Source organism: Dipteris shenzhenensis, chromosome 7 (genome assembly GCF_047967505.1).
Source record: "Dipteris shenzhenensis isolate YYH24624 ecotype China chromosome 7, Dip_SZ_1.0, whole genome shotgun sequence".
NCBI classification, from domain to species: Eukaryota; Viridiplantae; Streptophyta; class Polypodiopsida; order Gleicheniales; family Dipteridaceae; genus Dipteris; species Dipteris shenzhenensis.
The window spans coordinates 19,376,617-19,400,500 of NC_141602.1; the positions used below are offsets into that span (position 1 = coordinate 19,376,617).

Sequence of the window (23,884 nt, forward strand, 5' to 3'; positions counted from 1 at the left end):
GCTTAGTACTGCACCCACTCTTAAAGGATGCAAAAGGGAATCTTACAATAGGTAAATGGAATTTTTTCCTGCAACCAAAGGGAAGCCCTTGATTGTGACAAAAAACATCTTAAGTAAGATCCCATTTTGCTAATACCTTTGGAAAGAATACAACTATGTAATTTGCATGATGTAGTTTGGAAAGAGTACAAAAATGTACTTTGCATGATGAAGTTGCACATACTCAAAATGTTACTATATCCTCATCTAATTTTTGCATGCTTTGGTAACAAAAATCTACCCATGTGATATGAGTTCTAGTACTTGAAGTCATTTGCTTGTCATTTTTTGGATACCCTTGAGAGTCAATGTGACATCATTGACAAATACTTTAAGCTCGAGATCCATAATTCCCTTGGATTCAATAAAATTTGTAATTCACTTGGAGTGATCCATAATTTCAAATCCTAGATCAGAACATAGCAAAGGTTTTGGTTAAAAAAATCTTAATGAAACAAATTAAAGTCATTTCAAAATGGAATATAGAAGCATAAGTGCTTATTTAAAATACTTAGATCTACAACTATGTATTTCATAAACTATTATATTTAAAATAAGATATAATAATACAAACACAAAATTGAAAATCTAAAACTAAAATATTATAAATGATTTATTTACTAGTTTGAAATAATATTAATATAATTATTGTAATAGTCACATTAAATAATATATTTTCATAGTAGTTGCAATAAATATTACTATGATAAATCAAATTTTATAAATAGAATATGTAAAAAAAAGCAAATATACAAAATTCAAACTTATTATATGAAGAAATAATAAAATATTTTAATCTTATGAGAATAATGTAATTAGATAATTTATTATATTCAAAATATATATATTTATTACTAATATATATTTTAATTATATAAAGTCTTCATTCGACATAATATAATATTATAATATATCAATTAGTATATTACAAATAAAATAACATTAAGTAAGTCACATCAAATAATATAAATCAAATAAAGACTTATTTTATAAATATAAAAATAAAGTCTTTATAGATATAATGATGAAAATTTTAAATTCATTATACAAAGAAATAATAATATGTTTGAAATTTATAAGAATATGTAAATACATAAATTTGTATATTAAAATTTTATAACATTTTAAAATAATATAAGAGTTTTATAAGACTTTGTTTAACAAATAAAGTAAGTAAGCATAACATTATATTATAATATATCATTCTTTACATTACAAATAATATTAATTATCATTTACTATATTACAAATAATGATAAAATTAAATAAGTCATGTTAAATAATATAAAATCAAATTAAAGACTTAATAAAATAGGTTACAAAACAAATGATATGGATGAATTGTCTTGACTATGCAAAGCTAACAATAAAGAGTGTGCATAATAAAAAGACTAGCAAAACACACAAACCAATAAATAACAAAGTTTTCCACTACCATTCTTCCCTACCTTTGGTTTTTCCATATTGTAGGCCCTCTATTTAATGTCTAAGTAAGAGATTCAATTGTTCAAAAAAAGACAAATCTTAGCCTTAGCACTTTGTGTCCTTGAGAAATACTTACTCAAGAAGTCTTTATGATGTTAGTGATATGATTTAAACACGTATGTTTAGTCAATTACATCAACAAAATCATCCTAACTTCAACATTTAAAGAGATACAAATACATGTTAACCAAAGAAACAATGCTCATAATTCATTGAATATACAAATCAAGAGGTTAACAAGTTATTGTTTGGCTAATAGTTTTAAAATCCATGATGATTTTAGAAAATAAAATTTGATATGATTTACATTTTTGCTCAATTTGGATTTTCCTAATTGATGTTTATAACCTATAATAGTCCTATGGGCCAACCTTATTGATTGTAGCATCTCTTTAAAAATGGGCAATGTCAAGAGGGAGGGCCTCTGTAATTATGGAGGGGAAGTGGAGCCCCTTGTCACATTTAAATATATATGTAATGAAAATCCACTTGTAAGCATATAACCTTTCATACGTTGCACTGATGGTTTCCATTGGGATTGGGAGTGTTTGGGACCCCATGAGCAAGAAAGTCACCTTTTAGGTTCTCTTTCTAGCCACCGTAGAATGATGGAAGCTTAAAAGGCCTCAAACAAGGGGACCGATTCAGGACCAATTCGAGTAGAAAAGCCACCATTTCCCCATCCATCCTAACCACCGTGGAATGATGGAAGCTTAAAATAGGCATCATGACAAGGGTGGTGACTCTCTCGAGTAGCTTCCTACATTCAAAAGCCATCATGGATGACCTAGGAAAGTGTTGTTCTAGGGTTGTGGCCATCCCTTCCTTGTTTGTGTGAGATTTTTTTAAAGAAGGTGGCAAATCACTATGGCCGTGCTTTTAATGAAATTAAGACTCATTGAGTGCATAACCAGCAAGCCTCTATCTAGAAAAAATGTATAAAGTTTGTAAAAGGGAAATGAAACTAGGTATAATTGGAAAGAGAAAAAAGCTAGTTAGGTGTGTGAGGTAGATGTGTGAAAAGAGACTCGGAGAGGAGGGAGATGAAAATGGGGAAATGTATGGAGACCCTCCAACCTCATATGTTTGAATAACATCATTTTCTATTAAAAAAGGCAAGCTAAAAGACAAGAAAGCAGTTGACACCCAAGCATCCTCGGGCTAATAAGCAAATGAATCTGACACCCTAGCATCCCAGTGTATAGGGCTAATAATCAAATGAATCTATTAAGAAACACTCAAGTAGCTGTAACCTAACATTAAACAACACTAAATTACGATTTGAAAAGTCAATTACGATTTAAAAATTCAGGCTTGACAATTTAAACCTTCAGTCCACACGATCATTCCATGGATCCTTTGGAGGGGATAACTATAAAGAGGCGCGAATGTTGTGGTACAAAGTAATGACGTGATGAACTTTAGTTTGACTTTATAAAGTGAGCTTCCTAACGTTGGTCTTTGGGAAGAGGCGGTCATTCCAATTCTAGTCCCTTGAAAATTATCGCTACAAAGTCAATGCTCCAAATCGTAGTTGATATCCATGAACCTAAAATTTGGAAACAAGTTTCGAAATCAAATTAATGCTGGCATCTGCCGGCCATTCAATAGATCTTATTCCTGTACCTTACCCTACGTTATCGCTTCTTGTCAATTAAACGCTCCATATAAGAATTCAATTGCCGTCTAGTTTTCATATGCCCTTTGTCGTCAACGAAAGCCTTCAATCGATGGCTTCCCCTATATAGATCTGCCATATGAAAAGCTTTCATCACGTCCCTTGTTACTCGAGCGGCTCCAGCTGGTTAGCACCAGTTGCTACCTGTGCATTTTAATCGCGTGCTCTACATCTCTCTTCAAGAGCTGTTTCAAATCGATGCTTCAGGACATTGCTGTGCCTTCGAGCAGGTTATTTCAATTATTTGTTTCACAAAGCCTTCTATGCAACTGGTTAGCCAGATCAATCTAGCAGCCGGTTTAGATCAATCGACTCTTGCTCAGAACGTTGCAACGTTCTTCAAGTACGTTGTGACTGTTACTCCTCTCTCTCTCTCTCTCTCTCTCTCTCTCTCTCTCTCTCGTCTAAACCCAGTCGCAAAAATGGGACATTTCCCTTTGTCTGTCGTAATCATCCTGGCTGCTATTGTCGCTGTCACGAGCCTCGACGAGCCATCCCAAATCCGTGGCCGGGAGCTGGCCACCTGCCAACCCAGCGGCCATCTGGTCGGGCACTCACACCGCTGCAACCATCAGCACGGCAGTGTCTGCTGCAAGTCAGGGGAGGTCTACGACCAATACAGATGCTCACCGCCGGTGAGTACCACGGGGACGAACGCCACGTTGACATTGAATGGCTTCGAGAAAGGGGCCGATGGAGGGTCGCCAGCAGAGTGCGATGGCAAATACCACAAAGACTCGGAGCTGATAGTGGCGTTGTCAACAGGCTGGTATAACAAAGGCGGACGCTGCTTCAAGTATATCAAGATAAATGGCAACGGAAGAAGTGTGAGGGCGAAGGTGGTCGACGAGTGTGATTCTTTCTATGGCTGCGACAATGCGCATGACTACCAGATACCATGCCCCTACAATGTGGTGGACGCCTCGCCTGCAGTTTGGGAGGCACTGGGCGTAACGGGAGGTACAGACTATGGCGATCTTTCCATCACCTGGAGGGACGACTGATGCGGTTGGTCTTTGCAAGCTCTATTCCAGCAACACCCGGCTGATCAATCTATCACCAGCTCGTAAAATAACAAAAATGGAACTCTTCATCATCCTCAAGTCCGTTCTTTCTTCATTCCTTCTTTTAGTGAATGCATTCTCCTCGAGGCTATTGAGGCTAGAATGTGCACCATTGCACATCATTGTAGTGTTCTCTCTCTCTCTCTCTCATAAAATATGTGCCTTGTCACATTTTACATTTTCTTCTCGCTTTCCACGAGAAGTTCTTAGTACTTCTCACATATCTATCACATCTTCAACACTACAACGGGACTACAACACAAGATGAGCCAAGCTCCTATTTTTTAGACTTGTGGGCTCTTGTGGATTTGTCTTTATTTCATTGAGGTTTTTCCATGTAAACTTTTATAAAACAAACAAAAGAGCAATCATTTTCTAAATTAATAAGCTACATTAAAAACCTTAAATACAAATTAGTTGAACCAAGTGTGCTTACTTCATGGCAAATTCATTGCGGAGTGAACACTTTGTTCAATGTGTCACATTCTTCATTTTCAAAGTTTATAGTGCATATAAGACAAAAGTGTGATCTCCCTGTGACCTTTTAGTCTATGTAATTATCGATTCTTTTTATTATTTTAAATCATGGTTTTGATAAATTTGTTTTGCTAGACTGATACGACAAAGACATTCATAGGCCTAAACAAAATGCAGTCCTTATTAGAAGCAAGGTATGTTCACAATGTTAATTTAATAACATGTCATTGCTATCAATTATATGTAAGATTTCTAGGACTCAGTATTTAACATTGATGTTATCTTGATCCATTTTTGCTTGACATTAACTTGATGCTATTATTGAGTTTGCACACCCATTGCTAAGTTTGTGGCTGAGCCTAGAAAAGGTGATCTCATGTGAGATAAACATATTTTGACATAATATTGTTAAATACAACAAAGGGTTATTAAATTCTAGGTGCTAGTTGGGAAATGCCTAAAGTATAATTATGGCAAGTAGAATGGTCTTGTGCAAAGTGTATTCATTAACTCTAGTTTCTTCCTACTAACACTTTATATTAAACATTCTCCCTCATCCATATGAAGGATAACCCCCAATATTTCTTTTTGCAATGACTCATTTGTTGCCAAATACTTGTAGCTAGCAAGTTATGGGTTATTCTCCATTAGCAGTTGAAATCCTTGTCCTCTCTTGATTTGTTTTTAATAGTCACAACTAATCCTTGATTCAAGGCACCCAAAGTCATTGTCCAAACTCACCCTTCATTTAGGTCTCCTCAAGTCAAACCGCTAAAGAACATGTTTTTTCCATGATTAAAACTTCAAAATAGAGATTGTCTGAATTAGAGAAAAGACCTAGATTTTTGTAGGCCAATCTCCTACTAATCTTTCTAATTTTCTCTATTAAAGGCTTGCTTTATCTATTAATAGGATCGTTGTTGCAAAATATTGCTAAATATGTCCTTTACCAGTTTACTATAGAATTAGGATTCAATTGCTCACAAGAAAAATCATTACAACTATCATTTTAATAAAAGACACTTTTCCATATTGGAAATGTTACAAAATCCCAAACCAAACAATTGAGGCAACATGTGATGGTTCACTTGGCTCATTTCAAGCCTCTTTCAAGCTGCTATAGTGCTTAGCCCGAGATTTGGCTCCAAGAACCCCTCAACAAAACCTCAAGAATATTGAGTTCTCAATCTTAGAAATGAAAATTTGCATATATGTGTTAACACAAAGGGCATACCCACATGCACAATGATTGCAAAAAGGGACATGACCTACCATACAATTAACAAAAAGGGCAGCTACATAGCCTAGTCTAGAATTAACAAGAAGGGACTAATATCAACAAGTATTAAGGCATATCAAGAGGTAGTTAATGAGTTAGTATCAAGAGGGGTAGTTCAAAGAAACTATTCTTGATGGAAGCCTCACATCATCATCAATGATGATAGGCATTCCAAGCAAAATTGAAAAGGACATGCTTATCTTATTCATATTTATGTATTTTTATCACATTCATTTAATTAATCCCCTATTAGTATAGTGACAATAGCAATAGCAAGATCACAAGGTGGTGGCTTGCACTAGTTACTATTGCATTGTAGCATCATTGTAGGTGGTTGAGGTCATTGGAGTAGGACTTTAGGCTTAAATTAACTAGCACTTTCTCCACACAGGTCCTTACATGATCTCAAGCTAGTCATGCTGGACCAAACACTAAGTGTACATTTTTGGACAATGTAAGAATTATATTTTTCCCATTACATACATACATACATATGTCCATGCATGCATACATACATATACACAGAGAGAGAGAGAGAGAGAGAGAGAGAGAGAGAGAGAGAGAGAGAGAGAGAGAGAGAGAGAGAGAGAGAGAGAGAGAGAGAGAGAGAGACTACCAATTTATTCCTATTCCAACCACCAATTCCTAACTTCCCATGTAGACTACAATACCAATGTTGGTGGATGCACACATATCCTAGTGCATGCCCCTAGGGACATACGTGCATTTCCTATCTCTATCATAGTCTATCCAACAATTGCGAGTCACACACTTGGCCCCAACTGACAAATAAAAGTATTATTAAAAAAAAAAAAAAATCCTAGAAACTCATGAAAAAGAAGGATGCTAGCAAAAGCAAGCGGTGGCACTACAACAATTCAGCTCATTTTCAATGGAAAATACATTAATATTTTTTCAAAGACTGATATCTGTGAAAAAAAGAATCGATATTAATCTTGTTATTTATGTCAAAATTTCTGTCGATGTATAGATTTTATGCTCATAGCAACAGTAACATTGACGTGCATATCGATAATTTTTTGCATGTCTCTTTCAATGCTTTCTTTGATCGTAATATCGACTGTGGGACATAGTTTTCAATGGGGATTCCGATGCTAATATCGGAGCTAGTAAAAAATCCTGAAGCCTTATCCATGCTAATATCGGTGCTTTTTTTGTGAATAATTTTTTTAAAGCATAGACTAGGGCGTGGCGAAGCCCTAATCCGTCCTGTTATAAATGTATATATTGCACTATAATGGCCATTGTATTGTATTGTTTAAAAATTATTCATTATAAAATTGTCCTATTACATTGTATGAGGTAAAATATTGACACTATATATAGGTCAGCACTATCTCCGTATGTCCATCATTAACAAGAACATGGGTAGAATGTAGTGCTTATCCTTGGTGCTACTCCCATTCTCATCCTCATCCTCATCCTCTCCATTTCACAACAAGACAAAGCACCCATAGACGTGCGCACAGACGTGTTTCATGAACTAAATAAAAAACTTACGGGAGCGTCTATTTTTGCGTCTGGAGACCTGCGTCTAATTGCGTGTCTATATATCAGACACACGCGCGTATAGACGCACAGTTAGACGCATAAATAGAGGTGCTTATAAACGCATTTATAGACGCCAATATAGACGCAAGGCGAACAGACAGACGCGTATATAAACACGTTTTTAAACGCACTGATAGACACGCTTTATTTTTTTTTAAAAATTTTTTACAGAATACTGTGTATGTTGTGTATGCTATATAGTTACAAGAATCCCATATCCACATTGTGTAATTCAATTCTTACAGCCAACCGCATTTTAATTACAATTTCAAATAAAACATTACAACTCCAAAACGCAATAAAATTGAAAGCTCAAAAAGTGCTTGTATATACATATAGCACGAAGCTAAGCCATGTCATGTGGCTTCAAGTACAAAAAATAAGAGGAGTGTATATACAAGAGGCACAAAGCCAAGCCAGTGGCTTTAAGTACAAAAAAGAGCTAGTAGCTACACTACTTATACGACTAATCTATGTTCTCCAGGTCCTCGCTCCCTTCCACGCTCCCTTCTGCGCTCCCTTCTGAGCTCCCTTATGTGCCTCCTTCCTCCTCTTCCTCATCGTCTTGTGCACGGGCCTGTAAACAAGGGACAACATATATCAATGTATGAAAAATCAAATCTTTACTTATAATTTTGGCATTATTTAATTACTTTCAAATACCTGGGGGGCCGCTCCAGTAGCTCGGGTATACTGCTCCTCAGTAATCAACCCATCATCATAGAAGTGCCTCCATGTATCTCCTCTGCGATGGTGGTGGTGGTAGGCTGTCTCCACTGGAGTAGGGTATGTGCCCACGATCTCAAGCTGCATGACCGCGACACACTTTGCGGAGGGATTAGTACAAAGAAACAACCAACCTCCTAATAAACTACATAAGCAATATAATTTGAGATCGATACTTACAAATTGGGCCTCCCATGATTCAACACCCCCTGCTCCAAAATGCGCGCTTCCATATTCCTCCATCTGGATCCTCCGTGCCTCCACGTGCTGCAGACTGGGGTCCTCCCTCGCTGACTTCATTGCCTTCTTTCACTCACGCTTGTGAGCGGTGTGGGGCGGGCCCCTTGGTGGTTGACCTGCCTCAAGCCTGGCAAGCTCCGCTAGTGCCTGCCTCTTAAGCGAAGATCTTTTATTGCTAAGTATCGTAACAATTTTTGACTTCCCCCATTTATCTGTGAACTAGCGATTGGGGGGGTTAGGATACCTAGAGTGAACAGTAGCGAGGGTCTCATCAGCCAACCTCTTTGGGTGGTCTTTGTAGTGGATAAAGCAATCTCTGTAATTGTTAGCAATTACAGAGCGCATGAAGGCCATGATGTCCTTCCCCCGCGCATCCATCAAGATGCCTCCTGTCTGAGTGATGTCATAATAAATCGTACCATCACCTAGAGGCACATCTAAATCATCTGAATCATCATCCTCCCCACCGCCACATGGCCCAAAGCACTATGCCATGCATCCCCCACCGCTCTCCCTGCTACTACGCCTGCTACCCTGTCGTGTCGAGCTCGTACGCTTGCCACTCATAGTTGGGGACTACACGGGACTACGCTGACCACTCGTAGCTAGAGAACCGAGTCTCGACGGCATAGGAGTACGTTGATGGCTCGTCGAGACAGAAGGACCTCCTGACGGCATGGGGGAAGGGGCATAAGACGGGATGGCAAAAGGGACATAAGACGGCATGGGGGAAGGGGCATAAGATGGTACGGGGGAAGGGGCATAAGAAGGGGCATAAGACGGCTGTGCTGACTCCGCTAGGGTGATCTCAGGCGGTGTGGGGTGGCTTGGATTTTGTAGTGCCGACTCCTGGGGAGTGTTTAGAGTACCCGTCATATACCCGTATAACTCTGCAGGACTAGGAGGGTGCCCTAAAAGGTTATATAAGTCCTTCCAAATAGATTCTTGGGGATCAGGTGAGCTAGAAGCGCTTCCTGGCCACATGTTGAACTGGAAAAAAGGAAAAAAATCTATTATTGATGAGCTGAGAAGAAAGGGGAAGAAAAGAGAGGCTTACTATCAGAGCGCGTCTATAGACCCGTCTGATTTGCGCATCTATAGACATGTCTAACAGAGCATCTAACAACTCGTCTAATAGAGCCTCTAACAGAGCGTCTAACAGAGCATCTAACAGAGCGTTTATAGACGCGTCTGTCTGTGTCTGCAATAAGCCAGACGCGCGTTTACACGCGCCTGTAGACGCGCTTTTAGATGCGCTTTGACAGACGGGATTTTTAAAAAGTAGAAAAGGACATTGCACTCGACACAAAAACGTGACACTGATACCCAGATCATGCGCTTCTTGGATACGAGAAAGTACAAATCTAAAGAGAGCAAACTTCCAAACAAAATCAACTGCAAAAAGACTTACTTGGATAGAGGTATGGAAGGTTATTCTTTCTTTTTCAAAGTTGCTTCTCCTCCTTGTTCGTCCTCCTCTCCTTTAAGCTTAGAAGTAAGTGTGGGTGCCTTTCTCTTGAGTGTAAGCTTGGAAGTAAGTATGGGAGCCTCCCTCTTAAGCGTCGAAACTATGGATCTGCTAATAAAGAAGGAAGCAAGCCGCGCGAAGTATAAGTAATGTGAAGAAAAGCAAAGCGAGCGGCGCACCGAAAAGCAGGTTTAAAAGCCACGTCTATAGTCGCGTCTAATAGCGCGTCTAAATACACAGAGTAGACGCGCGTTTAGATGCACCGTTAGACGCGACTATAGATGCGGCTATAAACGCGCCACAGAGTTTAAATTAAACATTTGAAGAAGAGCAAATTTGGTGGGTTATTTGTTTGTAGGATGTCTTCATCTTCAACAAGTAGCTCCAGTGAGGATGAATCCCTCCGTATCCACCATCGCAAAATGTGGTTGGAGCAAAAAATAAAATGTCTGTGTGATCGATGTCGAGGAAACATGTATCGTGCACGCAGGATTATACTTAATCATATCTCAAAGTATGGAGAATGGGATGTGACCGTAAACAGGGTAAGGGTTTGTAAGTTAAGGTTGATTCAGATACCTACGGGTGTTCATATATTTGAGTTATGATCCCGTTTTAATTTGATACAGGATGCAGTGCCACACCCGCATATGTTACCCTATGCCCGTCATGAGGAGGCGAAGCGTCGGCGATATGAGGTGGGATCTTCAAGAGGGACCGTTACGGATGCATGGAGTGATGGTGATAGTAGCCCTCCGCCATTACCTCATGAAGCCATGGAGGAGGAGGTGTTTGATGATATGGTGCGGGATTTATATGTCCATCAAGGGAGGGATGATAGCATGGAGCAGGATGATCTTTTTACTGTAGCATCGACTCCACTGTTTGAGGGGTGCACATTCTCTGTTCTACGTGCCTCCCTTGAGTTACTAAACTTGCAAACCATCTATGGATGGAGCAATGCAAGTTTGAATGCATTACTCAAGTAAGCTTTAAAGTCTATCTTGCAAACATGGTGAATTATGCTAGTGGGTCAATTACTCGAATGCTTTTCCTCATTTATGGTCTTCACGTGCAGGCTATTGTGTAAAATGCTTCCAAGGGAGAATAAACTACCGACCTCAAGAGATATGGCAAGGCAACATGTGACCTCTCTTGGAGGATTAGATTACAAGCGCATCCATGCATGTGTCAACGATTGCGTTTTGTTTTGTGGACTACATAAGGATGCAAGAGAGTGTCCTACTTATGGAGAGGCAAGATATAGAGCAGATCTCGAAACCTTGGACGTGCCTCGTAAGGTATTGCGACATTTTCTCATAATCCCTCGCATCCAACATATGTTCAAGTGCAAATCTATTGCAGAGCTCATGTCATGGCATTCCTCCCATCGATCAACCGATGGCAAGTGGAGAACTCCCGCGGACTCTCCTGCGTGGAAGCATATTGAAGACACATGGCCAAGCTTCAAGGAAGAACCTAGGAGCTTGAGACTTGGATTGGGTATGGACGGTGTGAACCCATTTGGTCTCAAAAGCATGTCTTACAGTGTATGGCCAATGGTATTGGTGAATTACAATCTTCCACCCTCTATGGCTATCAAGAAAGGACATGTCATGCTGTCCCTTCTAATTCCAGGGAAACATAAAGTCAAAAACCCTGATGTTTATTTGGAGCCTTTGATTGATGAGCTAGAGATACTTTGGAGAGGTATCGAGGTGCATGATGTGAGCAGGCCTCCCTCGTCATGAGACATCAACTGCAAAGCAGTCTTGATGTGGACGATGCATGACTTCCCAGGCTATGGCGAGTGTTCAGGTAAGCATTGCATTTTTAATTAAGAATAGGCAAAGGATGTGGCACCCTAAACCCACCTTCCACTCTTAATTGCATCTATTGTTTAGGTCTCACTACATCGGGTTACCATGCATGTCCTATTTGTGGTCCTTCGCTAGTTGCCTCATGGGCAGACGCATTGAATAAGGTCATCTATGAGAATCACCATCGATTTCTCCCACCTAATCATCCTAGATATGTTGCCCCTTGGAATGAAGTCCTCCCACAATCACTCACCGTGGGAGATTGGATGAGAATTTGGGACGGTTCCACGACTCCTCCACCACTTGGCATGAGCCGGTAAGGGTTTGTAACTATTGGCTGGAACTAAAGATTGGCTATATTGGCTCAAAGTAAAGATTGCATGCTAACACTTTATTTTGTTTAGATACTCCGTCTTTTATCATTTACCATATTGGTCCCACCTCAAGATCAATCACCTGCTTGATCCCATGCATATCTTCAAGAATGTGGCATCTACCATTTGGGAGCATTTGAATGGGACACGAGATTCGGTAGGCATAAGGGAGGATCTACGTACCACAGGGAGGATGCGTGAAGCTTGGCCTCAAGAGAGACCAAATGGGCGTGTTTTTTTACCTCATGCACCGTGGATGTTATCAAAGCTAGAGATGGCGACGGTGAAGCACGCTATTACTACAATTCGTACTCCCACTGGATGCATGAGGTGTTTGAAGGGAGCCTTTACAAAGAGCAAGAAAAGAGCTGTAGAGCAATTATATGGCTTGAAATCTCATGATTGGCACAAGATGCTCCAAGTAAGTATTTTATGTGCATAATATCTTTTTCCTTTCAAATTTGTGAGTGAATAGCTATAAGGAACTAATCAACCACCTCCTTGCGGGTTCAGTTCATACTACCTACTAGCATTTCACGTAGTGCATCGAAGGACGTGAAAGATTGTATTTACAAGATGGGCGAGCTTGTGAGGTATGTGAGCTCAAAGGAAATAGATCCCACCACGCTTGAGAATGCTCGAGTTATGTCAGTGGAGGCGGTTTGTTTAGTGGAGGAGACATTTCCACGTTCTATTCTCACAAGCCAACTACATCTCATAGTGCATTTGGTGGATGAGATTGCTATATGCGGTACTATACATGCATGATGGTTGTTCTTCCTCGAGCACTTCATGAAGACCTTGAAGGGCTTCGTGAGACAAAATGCAAGACCCGAAGGTAGCATGGCCGAGGGTTGGTTGGTACAAGAGTCACTTGTATATATTTCTGAGTTTCTTGTTGATGTGGATAGCTCTCTCCCACGACTATGGAGAGATGATGAAGACCTAAGGATGAACTCTATTGTGCCTCAAGGGAAAGGACACAACAAAGTAATAGACATGGAGTTGCATAATAGTATCAACCTCTTTTGCGTGCTTAATAGTGATGTGATGAAAAGATGGGTGACAAGATACGAGGATGCAAAGGCAAGAAGACAAGAAGAAAGGGCCCTCTTTCGTAAACACCACGGATCTCGTGTGCCATAGCCTCAGCATCTAAGAGCACTTCCAAAGGATATTCATGTGGATTGGCTACTTGATGAAATGGAGAAAGCAGAGAAAGACGAGGGGATGCATATCACAATGGAAGAATGGGAGTATGCTAGGGGATGCATGAGCAAGGTCGGTATATAGAATGTTATGCATAAGTTAGGAGCTTTCAATAATTTAGATTGCTTATTTAATTGATTTTTTCTTGGTGTAGTGCACTATGTTCAATGCTATATGGTGTGAGGGAAAGCATTTTCGAACACAACAGATTGATGATAAGAGAAACACACAAGATTGCGGCGTCATTGCTAGCTTTGAGGGAGCCAATGGAGCCATGGATGATTATTGTGGCATAATCCAAGATATTATTATGCTTGACTTTTGACGCTTCTTTGTGTATGTTTTGGATGTAAAGTGGTTTAAGGACATGGTGGAAAGAGGCCCTAATGCAACAATCAAACGCCATGCAAGTGGCTTTGTAACTATTGACTCCACAAAGTTTTGGCAAAGTAGGAAGGACACACTAGTACTACCGCAACAATGTGAACAGGTACTGTGCACACATATAAAAATACTCGCTTTTAAATATTTGATGCAAGAAAAGTAACATGATTGTATTTGTGTTTGAATTAGGTTGTCTATCAACCAATGGTGGATAATAATAGATGGTGGCATGTCATACCTATTATGCCACGTTCCAAAGTGATGTATAGTACATTTACTAATATGGAGCGTATGGAGGATGATCATGCAAAACAACACAAAGCAACTATAGACGCACTTGGTAGACGCATCTATTATTATCAACCAATGGTGGATAATAATAGATGGTGGCATGTCATACCTATTATGCCACGTTCCAAAGTGATGTATAGTACATTTACTAATATGGAGCGTATGGAGGATGATCATGCAAGTGACACTCATACCCAGATCATGCGCTTCTTGGATACGAGAAAGTACAAAACTGGAGAGAGCAAACTTCCAAACAAGATCAACTGCAAAAAGACTTACTTGGATAAAGGTATGGAAGGTTCTTCTTTCTTTTTCAAACTTGCTTCTTCTCCTTGTTCATCCTCCTCTCCTTTAAGCTTAGAAGTAAGTGTAGGTACGGTCCCTTTCTCTTGAGTGAAAGCTTGGAAGTAAGTATGGGAGGCTCTCTCTTAAGCTTCAAATCTATGGATCTGCTAATAAAGAAGGAAGGAAGCCACGTGAAGTTAGTAATGTGAAGAAAAGCAAAGCGAGCGACGCATCGAAAAGCAGGTTTAAAAGCCGCGTCTATAGTTGTGTCTACTAGCGCATCTATAGGCGTGTCTAAATACACAGAGTAGACGTGCATTTAGACACGCCATTAGACGCGAAGTTAGACGCGACTATAGACGCTGCGATAGATGCAACACAGAGTTTAAATTAAACATTTGAAGAAGAGCAAATTTGGTGGGTTGTTTGTTTGTAGGATGTCTCCATCTTCAACAACTAGCTCCAATGAGGATGAATCCCTCCATCTCCACCATTGCAAAATGTGGTTAGAGCAAAAAATCAAATGTCTGTGTGATCGATGTCGAGAAAACATGTATCGTGCATGCAAGATTACAGTCAATCATATCTCAAAGTATGGAGAATGGGATGTGACCATAAACAGGGTAAGGGTTTGTAAGTTAAGGTTGATTGAGATACCTATGGGTGCTCATATGTTTGAGTTATGATCCCGTTTTAATTTGATATAGGATGCAATGCCACACCTGCATATGTTACCCTATGCCCGTCGCGAGGAGGCGAAGCATCGGCGATATGAGGTGGGATCTTTAGGAGGGACCATTACGGATGCATGGAGTGATGGTGATAGTAGCCCTCCGCCATTACCTCATGAAGCCGTGGAGGAGGAGGTGTTTGATGATATGGTGCGGGATTTATATGTCCATCAAGGGAGGGATAATAGCATGGAGCAGGATGATCTTTTTACCGCAGCATTGACTCCACTGTTTGAGGGGTGCACATTCTCTATTCTACGTGCCTCCCTTGAGTTACTAAACTTGCAAACCATCTATGGATGGAGCAATGCAAGTTTGAATGCATTACTCAAGTAAGCTTTAAAGTTGATTTTGCAAACATGGTGAATTATGCTAGTGGGTCAATTACTCGAATGCTTTTCCTCATTTATGGTCTTCACGTGCAGGCTATTGTGTAAAATGCTTCCAAGGGAGAATAAACTACCAAGCTCAAGAGATATGGCAAGGCAACATGTGACCTCTCTTGGAGGCTTAGATTACAAGCACATCCATGCATGTGTCAACGATTGCGTTTTGTTTCGTGGAGTACATAAGGATGCAAGAGAGTGTCCTACTTGTGGAGAGGCAAGATATAGAGCAGATCTCAAAACCTTGGACGTGCCTCGTAAGGTATTGCAACATTTTCCCATAATCCCTCGCATCCAACATATGTTCAAGTGCAAATCTATTTCAGAGCTCATGTCATGGCATTCCTCCCATCAACCGATGGCAAGTGGAGAACTCCCGCGGACTCTCCTGCGTGGAAGCATATTGAAGACACATGGCCAAGCTTTAAGGAAGAACCTAGGAGCTTGAGACTTGGATTGGGTATGGATGGTGTGAACCCATTTGGTCTCAAAAGCACGTCTTACAATGTATGGCCAGTGGTATTGGTGAATTACAATCTTCCACCCTCTATGGCTATTAAGAAAGGACATAATAGTATCAACCTCTTTTGCGTGCTTAATAGTGATTTGATGAAAAGATGGGTGACAAGATACGAGGATGCAAAGGCAAGAAGACAAGAAGAAAGGGCCCTCTTCTGTACACACCACGGATCTCGTGTGCCATACCCTCAGCATCTAAGAGCACTTCCAAAGGATATTCATGTGGATTGGCTACTTGATGAAATGGAGAAAGCTGAGAAAGACGAGGGGATGCATATCACAATGGAAGAATGGGAGTATGCTAGGGGATGCATGAGCAAGGTCGGTATATAGAATGTTATGCATAAGTTAGGAGCTTTTTATAATTTAGATTGCTTATTTAATTGATTTTTTCTTGGTGTAGTGCACTATGTTCAATGCTATATGGTGTGAGGGCAAGCATTTTCGAACACAACGGATTGATGATAAGAGAAACACACAAGATTGCGGCGTCATTGCTAGCTTTGAGGGAGCCAATGGAGCCATGGATGATTATTGTGGCATAATCCAAGATATCATTATGCTTGACTTTCGACGCTTCTTTGTGTATGTTTTGGATGTAAAGTGATTTAGGAACGTGGTGGAAAGAGGCCCTAATGCAACAATCAAACGCCATGCAAGTGGCTTTGTAACTATTGACTCCACAAAGTTTTGGCAAAGTAGGAAGGACACACTAGTACTACTGCAACAATGTGAACAGGTAATGTGCACACACATAAAAATACTCGCTTTTAAATATTTGATGCAAGAAAAGTAACATGATTGTATTTGTGTTTGAATTAGGTTGTCTATCAACCAATGGTGGATAATAATAGATGGTGGCATGTCATACCTATTATGCCACGTTCCAAAGTGATGTATAGTACACTTACTAATATGGACCGTATGGAGGATGATCATGGCCATGGACGTGATGATGACCGTGATACAAGAGAGGAGGATGATCATGAGATAAGAGATATAGATATTGAGGCCATTACCCGTGAGGACGAGCCTATCATTGGAGATGCTGATTTTGATGAGCACATGAGTGGCACAAGTAGTAGTGGGTTGAATGTATTTGTAGATCTAAACACTTGTTTGGATTTTGAAGTAGATAGTTTGGCAAGGGTTGATCTCATTGAGGATGAGATTGAACCATAGCCCCACAATTGATATTGGCAAAACTATTTTACATATTGTCTCATTCTCCTCATCTCACTTAATTCTTGTATATGTGGGCTTGCAAAAAATTATGTGCTTTGGTAATCATGGGCAATGTTTGGAAAGCAATGATGTACACCAAAATCTCACTTTCTGTATTCTCTGGAGCGCGTCTATTTACGCGTCTAAATGCGCGTCTGATTCTTAGTATAAACGCACAAATAAACACGCAAATACACGCGCAAATAGACGCGCTAATAAATGGGATGTTAGACGGGCCCATATTTTCTCAGGTCAGACGCGCAAATAGACGCGGTGATTGACGCGCAAATAGACAAGCTTTTAGATGCACATTTAGATGCACCCGTAATTTCTCTACCATAGCAATGCCTATAGACGTGCTCGCTATGTCGGGCGCAATGTCCTTTTTGACTTTTCAAAAATCTCGTCTGTCGGAGCGCGTCTATAGGCGTGTCTCAGGGCGCGACTAAAAGCGCATCTACAGGCGCGTCTAACTGTGCGTCTGGCTTGTTGCAGACACAAACAAACGCGTCTATAGATGCTCTGTTAGACGAACTGTTAGATGCTCTGTTAGACGCTCTGTTAGACGCACTGTTAAACGCTATGTTAGATGCTTTATTAAATGCTCTATTAGACGCGTCTATAGACGCGCAAATCAGACGGGTCTATAGACGCGCTCTGACAGTAAGCCTCTCTTTTCTTCCCCTTTCTTCTCAGCTCATCAGTAATAGATTTTTTTCCTTTTTTCCAGTTCAACATGTGGCCAGGAAGCGTTTCTAGCTCACCTGATTTTCGGGAATCTATTTGGAAGGACTTATATAACCTTTTAGGGCACCCTCCTAGTCCTGCGGAGTTATACGGGTATATGACGGGTACTCTAAACACTCCCCAGGAGTCGACACTACAGACTCCAAGCCACCCCACACCGCCTGAGATCACCCCAGCGGAGTCAGCACAGCCGTCTTATGCCCCTTCCCCCGTACCGTCTTATGCCCCTTCCCCCATGCCGTCTTATGTCCCTTCTGCCATCCCGTCTTATGTCCCTTCCCCCATGCCGTCAGGAGGTCCTTCTGTCTCGGTGAGCCGTCGACGTACTCCAAAGCCGTCGAGACTTGGTTCTCCAGCTACGAGTGGTCAGCGTAGTCCCGTGCAGTCCCCAGCTACGAGTGGCCAGCGTACGAGCTCGACACGATAGGGTAGCAAGCGTAGTAGCAGGGAGAGCGGTGGGGGATGCATGGCACAGTGCTTTGGGCCATGTGGCGGTGAGGAGGATGATGATTGAGATGATTTAGACGTGCCTCTGGGTGATGGTACGATTTATTATGACATCACTCAGACAGGAGGCATCTTGATGGATGCGCGGGGGAAGGACATCATGGCCTTCATGCGCTCTGTAATTGCTAACAATTACAGAGATTGCTTTATCCACTACAAAGACCACCCAAAGAGGTTGGCTGATGAGACCCTCGCTACTGTTCGCTCTAGGTATCCTAACCCCCCCAATCGCTAGTTCACAGATAAATGGGGGAAGTCAAAGATTGTTATGATACTTAGCAATAAAAGATCTTCGCTTAAGAGGCAGGCACTAGTGGAGCTTGCCAGGCAGGTCAACCACCAAGGGGCCCACCCCACATTGCTCACAAGCGTGAGTGGAAGAAGGCAATGAAGTCAGCGAGGGAGGACCCCAGTCTGCAGCACGTGGAGGCACGGAGGATCTTGATGGAGGAATATGGAAGCGCGCATTTTGGAGCAGGGGGTGTTGAATCATGGGAGGCCCAATTTGTAAGTATCGATCTCAAATTATATTGCTTATGTAGTTTATTAGGAGGTTGGTTGTTTCTTTGTACTAATCCCTCCACAAAGCATGTCGCGGTCATGCAGCTTGAGATCGTGGGAGATACCCTACTCCAGTGGAGACAGCCTACCACCGCCACCATCGCAGAGGAGATACATGGAGGCACTTCTATGATGACGGGTTGATTACTGAGGAGCAGTATACCCGAGCTACTGGAGCGGCCCCCCAGGTATTTGAAAGTAATTAAATAATGCCAAAATTATAAGTAAAGATTTGATTTTTCATACATTGATATATGTTGTCCCTTGTTTACAGGCCCATGCACAAGACGACGAGGAAGACGAGGAAGGAGGCGCAGAAGGGAGCGCAGAAGGGAGCGTGGAAGGTAGCGAGGATTAGTCGTAGAAGTAGTGCTAGCTACTCTTTTTTGTACTTAAAGCCACTGGCTTGGCTTCGTGCCTCTTGTATATAGACTCCTCTTATTTTTTGTACTTGAAGCCACATGACGTGGCTTAGCTTCCTTGTTTTTTGTACTTGAAGCCACATGACGTGGCTTAGCTTCGTGCTATATGTATATACAAGCACTTTTTGAGCTTTCAATTTATTGCGTTTTGGAGTTGTAATATTTTATTTGGAATTGTAATTAAAATGTGGTTGGCTGTAAGAATTGAATTACACAATGTGGATATGGGATTCTTGTAACTATATAGCATACACAACATACACAGTATTCTTAAAAAAAAAAAAAAAAAAAAAGCGCATCTATCCGTGTGTTTAAAAACACGTTTATATTCGCATCTGTCTGTTCGACTTCTTGCATCTATATGTGCATCTATAAATGCGTTTATAAGCACATCTATTTATGCGTCTAACTGCACGTCTATATGCACATGAGTCTGATATATAGATGCGCAATTAGACGTGGGTCTCCAGACGTGCAAATAGATGCGCCCGTAAGTTTTTTATTTAGTTCATGAAACACGTCTGTACGCGCCTCTATGGGTGCTTTGTCTTGTTGTGATGGCCATGGACATGATGATGACCGTGATACAAGAGAGGAGGATGATCATGAGATAGGAGATACAGATATTGAGGCCATTACCTGTGAGGACGAGCCTACCATTCGAGATGCTGATTTTGATGAGCACATGAGTGGCACAAGTAGTAGTGGGTTGAATGTATTTGTAGATCTAAACACTTGTTTGGATTTTGAAGTAGATAGTTTGGCAAGGGTTGATCTCATTGAGGATGAGATTGAACCGTAGCCCCATAATTGATATTGGAAAAATTATTTTACATATTGTCTCATTCTCCTCATCTCACTTAATTCTTGTATATGTGGGCTTGCAAAAAATTATGTGCTTTGGTAATCATGGGCGATGTTTGGAAAGCAATGATGTACACCAAAATCTCACTTTTTGTATTCTCTGGTTTGCGTCTATTTACGCGTCTAAATGCGTGTCTGATTCTCAGTGTAAACGCGCAAATAAACGCGCTAATACAGCACAAATAGACACGCTAATAAACGAGATGTTAGACGAGCCCGTATTTAGTTGCTTTGTGTTGTTGTGTTTGCACGGGTGCCCTCTCCACTATTTTCACCCCCATTGGCGCCCTCTCCACATGTTGCAGCATCCTCTTAGTGGCAAACTTCTCTTAAGTACTCATCTCCGTCCTCCTGTACAACCATCCGGCACACGATTTGCATGGTTAGTATATATATCTTTGAGAGAATTTTTAAAAAAATAAATGTAATAAGGGCTTACATTGAGGAATGGTAGGTTCATTAGAGCTTCATAATTGTTGTTGTATGCATACCTATACTCCTTATCCATACATTCTTGGCCCATTTTCACAGACTAACATCATAAGAAAACATGTTAGTTTTAGTGATTGGCATGCTACCCAAAATTATATAGTAAAAGAGTGAAAGAAGAGGTGCTTACAAAAGAGTTTTCGAAGGTGGCCCTCCTGCCAGAGCCCAAGTGGGATTGAGCCAATTTACTTTTCCTCACCACCGTTGCCTTCTTTTGTTGAGCGTATTTTTGTGGGTCATTTAACTCCTTTTTAATAAATTTCCAATCTTCCGCATGGACCCAAGCATGCTTGAATTTCAAATCTTAGATCAGAACATAGCAAAGGTTTTGGTTAAAAGAATCTTAATGAGACAAATTAAAGTCATTTCAAAATGGAATATAGAAGCATAAGTGCTTATTTAAAATACTTAGATCTATAACTATGTATTTCATAAACTGTTATATTTAAAATAAGATATAATAATACAAACACAAAATTGAAAATCTAAAACTAAAATAATATAAATGATTTATCTACTAGTTTGAAATAATATTAATGTAATTATTGTAATAGTCACATTAAATAATATATTTTCATAGTAGTTGCAATAAATATTACTATGATAAATCAAATTTTATAAATAGAATATGTAAAAAAAAGTAAATATACAAAATTCAAACTTATTATATGAAGAAATAATAAAATATTTTAATCTTATGAGAATAATGTAATTAGATAATTTATTATATTTAAAATTTATATATTTATTACTAATATATATTTTAATCATATAAAGTCTTCATTCGACATAATATAATATTATAATATATCAATTAGTATATTACAAATAAAATAACATTAAGTAAGTCACATCAAATAATATAAATCAAATAAAGACTTATTTTATAAATATAAAAATAAAGTCTTTATAGATATAATGATGAAAATTTTAAATTCATTATACAAAGAAATAATAATATGTTTGAAATTTATAAGAATATGTAAATACATAAATTTGTATATTAAAATTTCATAACATTTTAAAATAATATAAGAGTTTTATAAGACTTTGTTTAACAAATAAAGTAAGTAAGCATAACATAATATTATAATATATCATTCTTCACATTACAAATAATATTAATTATCATTTACTATATTACAAATAATGATAAAATTAAATAAGTCATGTTAAATAATATAAAATCAAATTAAAGACTTCATAAAATAGGTTACAAAACAAAATGATATGGATGAATTGTCTTGACTATGCAAAGCTAACAATAAAGAGTGTGCATAATAAAAAGACTAGCAAAACACACAAACCAATAAATAACAAAGTTTTTCACTACCATTCTTCCCTACCTTTGGTTTTTCCATATTGTAGGCCCTCTATTTAATGTCTAAGTAAGAGATTCAATTGTTCAAAAAAAGACAAATCTTAGCCTTAGCACTTTGTGTTGAGAAATACTTACTCAAGAAGTCTTTGTGATGTTAGTGATATGATTTAAACACGTATGTTTAGTCAATTACATCAACAAAATCATCCTAACTTCAACATTTAAAGAGATACAAATACATGTTAACCAAAGAAACAATGCTCATAATTCATTGAATATACAAATCAAGAGGTTAACAAGTTATTGTTTGGCTAATAGTTTTAAAATCCATGATGATTTTAGAAAATAAAATTTGATATGATTTACATTTTTGCTCAATTTGGATTTTCCTAATTGATGTTTATAACCTATAATAGTCCTATGGGCCAACCTTATTGATTGTAGCATCTCTTTAAAAATGGGCAATGTCAAGAGGGAGGGCCTCTGTAATTATGGAGGGGAAGTGGAGCCCCTTGTCACATTTAAATATATATGTAATGAAAATCCACTTGTAAGCATATAACCTTTCATACGTTGCACTGATGGTTTCCATTGGGATTGGGAGTGTTTGGGACCCCATGAGCAAGAAAGTCACCTTTTAGGTTCTCTTTCTAGCCACCGTAGAATGATGGAAGCTTAAAAGGCCTCAAACAAGGGGACCGATTCAGGACCAATTCGAGTAGAAAAGCCACCATTTCCCCATCCATCCTAACCACCGTGGAATGATGGAAGCTTAAAATAGGCATCATGACAAGGGTGGTGACTCTCTCGAGTAGCTTCCTACATTCAAAAGCCATCATGGATGACCTAGGAAAGTGTTGTTCTAGGGTTGTGGCCATCCCTTCCTTGTTTGTGTGAGATTTTTTTAAAGAAGGTGGCAAATCACTATGGCCGTGCTTTTAATGAAATTAAGACTCATTGAGTGCATAACCAGCAAGCCTCTATCTAGAAAAAATGTATAAAGTTTGTAAAAGGGAAATGAAACTAGGTATAATTGGAAAGAGAAAAAAGCTAGTTAGGTGTGTGAGGTAGATGTGTGAAAAGAGACTCGGAGAGGAGGGAGATGAAAATGGGGAAATGTATGGAGACCCTCCAACCTCATATGTTTGAATAACATCATTTTCTATTAAAAAAGGCAAGCTAAAAGACAAGAAAGCAGTTGACACCCAAGCATCCTCGGGCTAATAAGCAAATGAATCTGACACCCTAGCATCCCAGTGTATAGGGCTAATAATCAAATGAATCTATTAAGAAACACTCAAGTAGCTGTAACCTAACATTAAACAACACTAAATTACGATTTAAAAATTCAGGCTTGACAATTTAAACCTTCAGTCCACACGATCATTCCATGGATCCTTTGGAGGGGATAACTATAAAGAGGCGCGAATGTTGTGGTACAAAGTAATGACGTGATGAACTTTAGTTTGACTTTATAAAGTGAGCTTCCTAACGTTGGTCTTTGGGAAGAGGCGGTCATTCCAATTCTAGTCCCTTGAAAATTATCGCTACAAAGTCAATGCTCCAAATCGTAGTTGATATCCATGAACCTAAAATTTGGAAACAAGTTTCGAAATCAAATTAATGCTGGCATCTGCCGGCCATTCAATAGATCTTATTCCTGTACCTTACCCTACGTTATCGCTTCTTGTCAATTAAACGCTCCATATAAGAATTCAATTG

General features: G+C 39.4%; 1 protein-coding gene across 1 annotated transcript; it reads left to right on the forward strand.

Annotated features, from left to right (window-relative positions):
• Positions 1-3,624: 3,624 nt before the first annotated feature.
• LOC147900057 (putative ripening-related protein 1) lies at positions 3,625-4,206 on the forward strand. The gene has a single exon (XM_087376570.1). It carries the CDS (start codon positions 3,625-3,627, stop codon positions 4,204-4,206), a length of 582 nt encoding a protein of 193 aa, XP_087232696.1.
• The last annotated feature ends 19,678 nt before the right edge of the window (positions 4,207-23,884 follow it).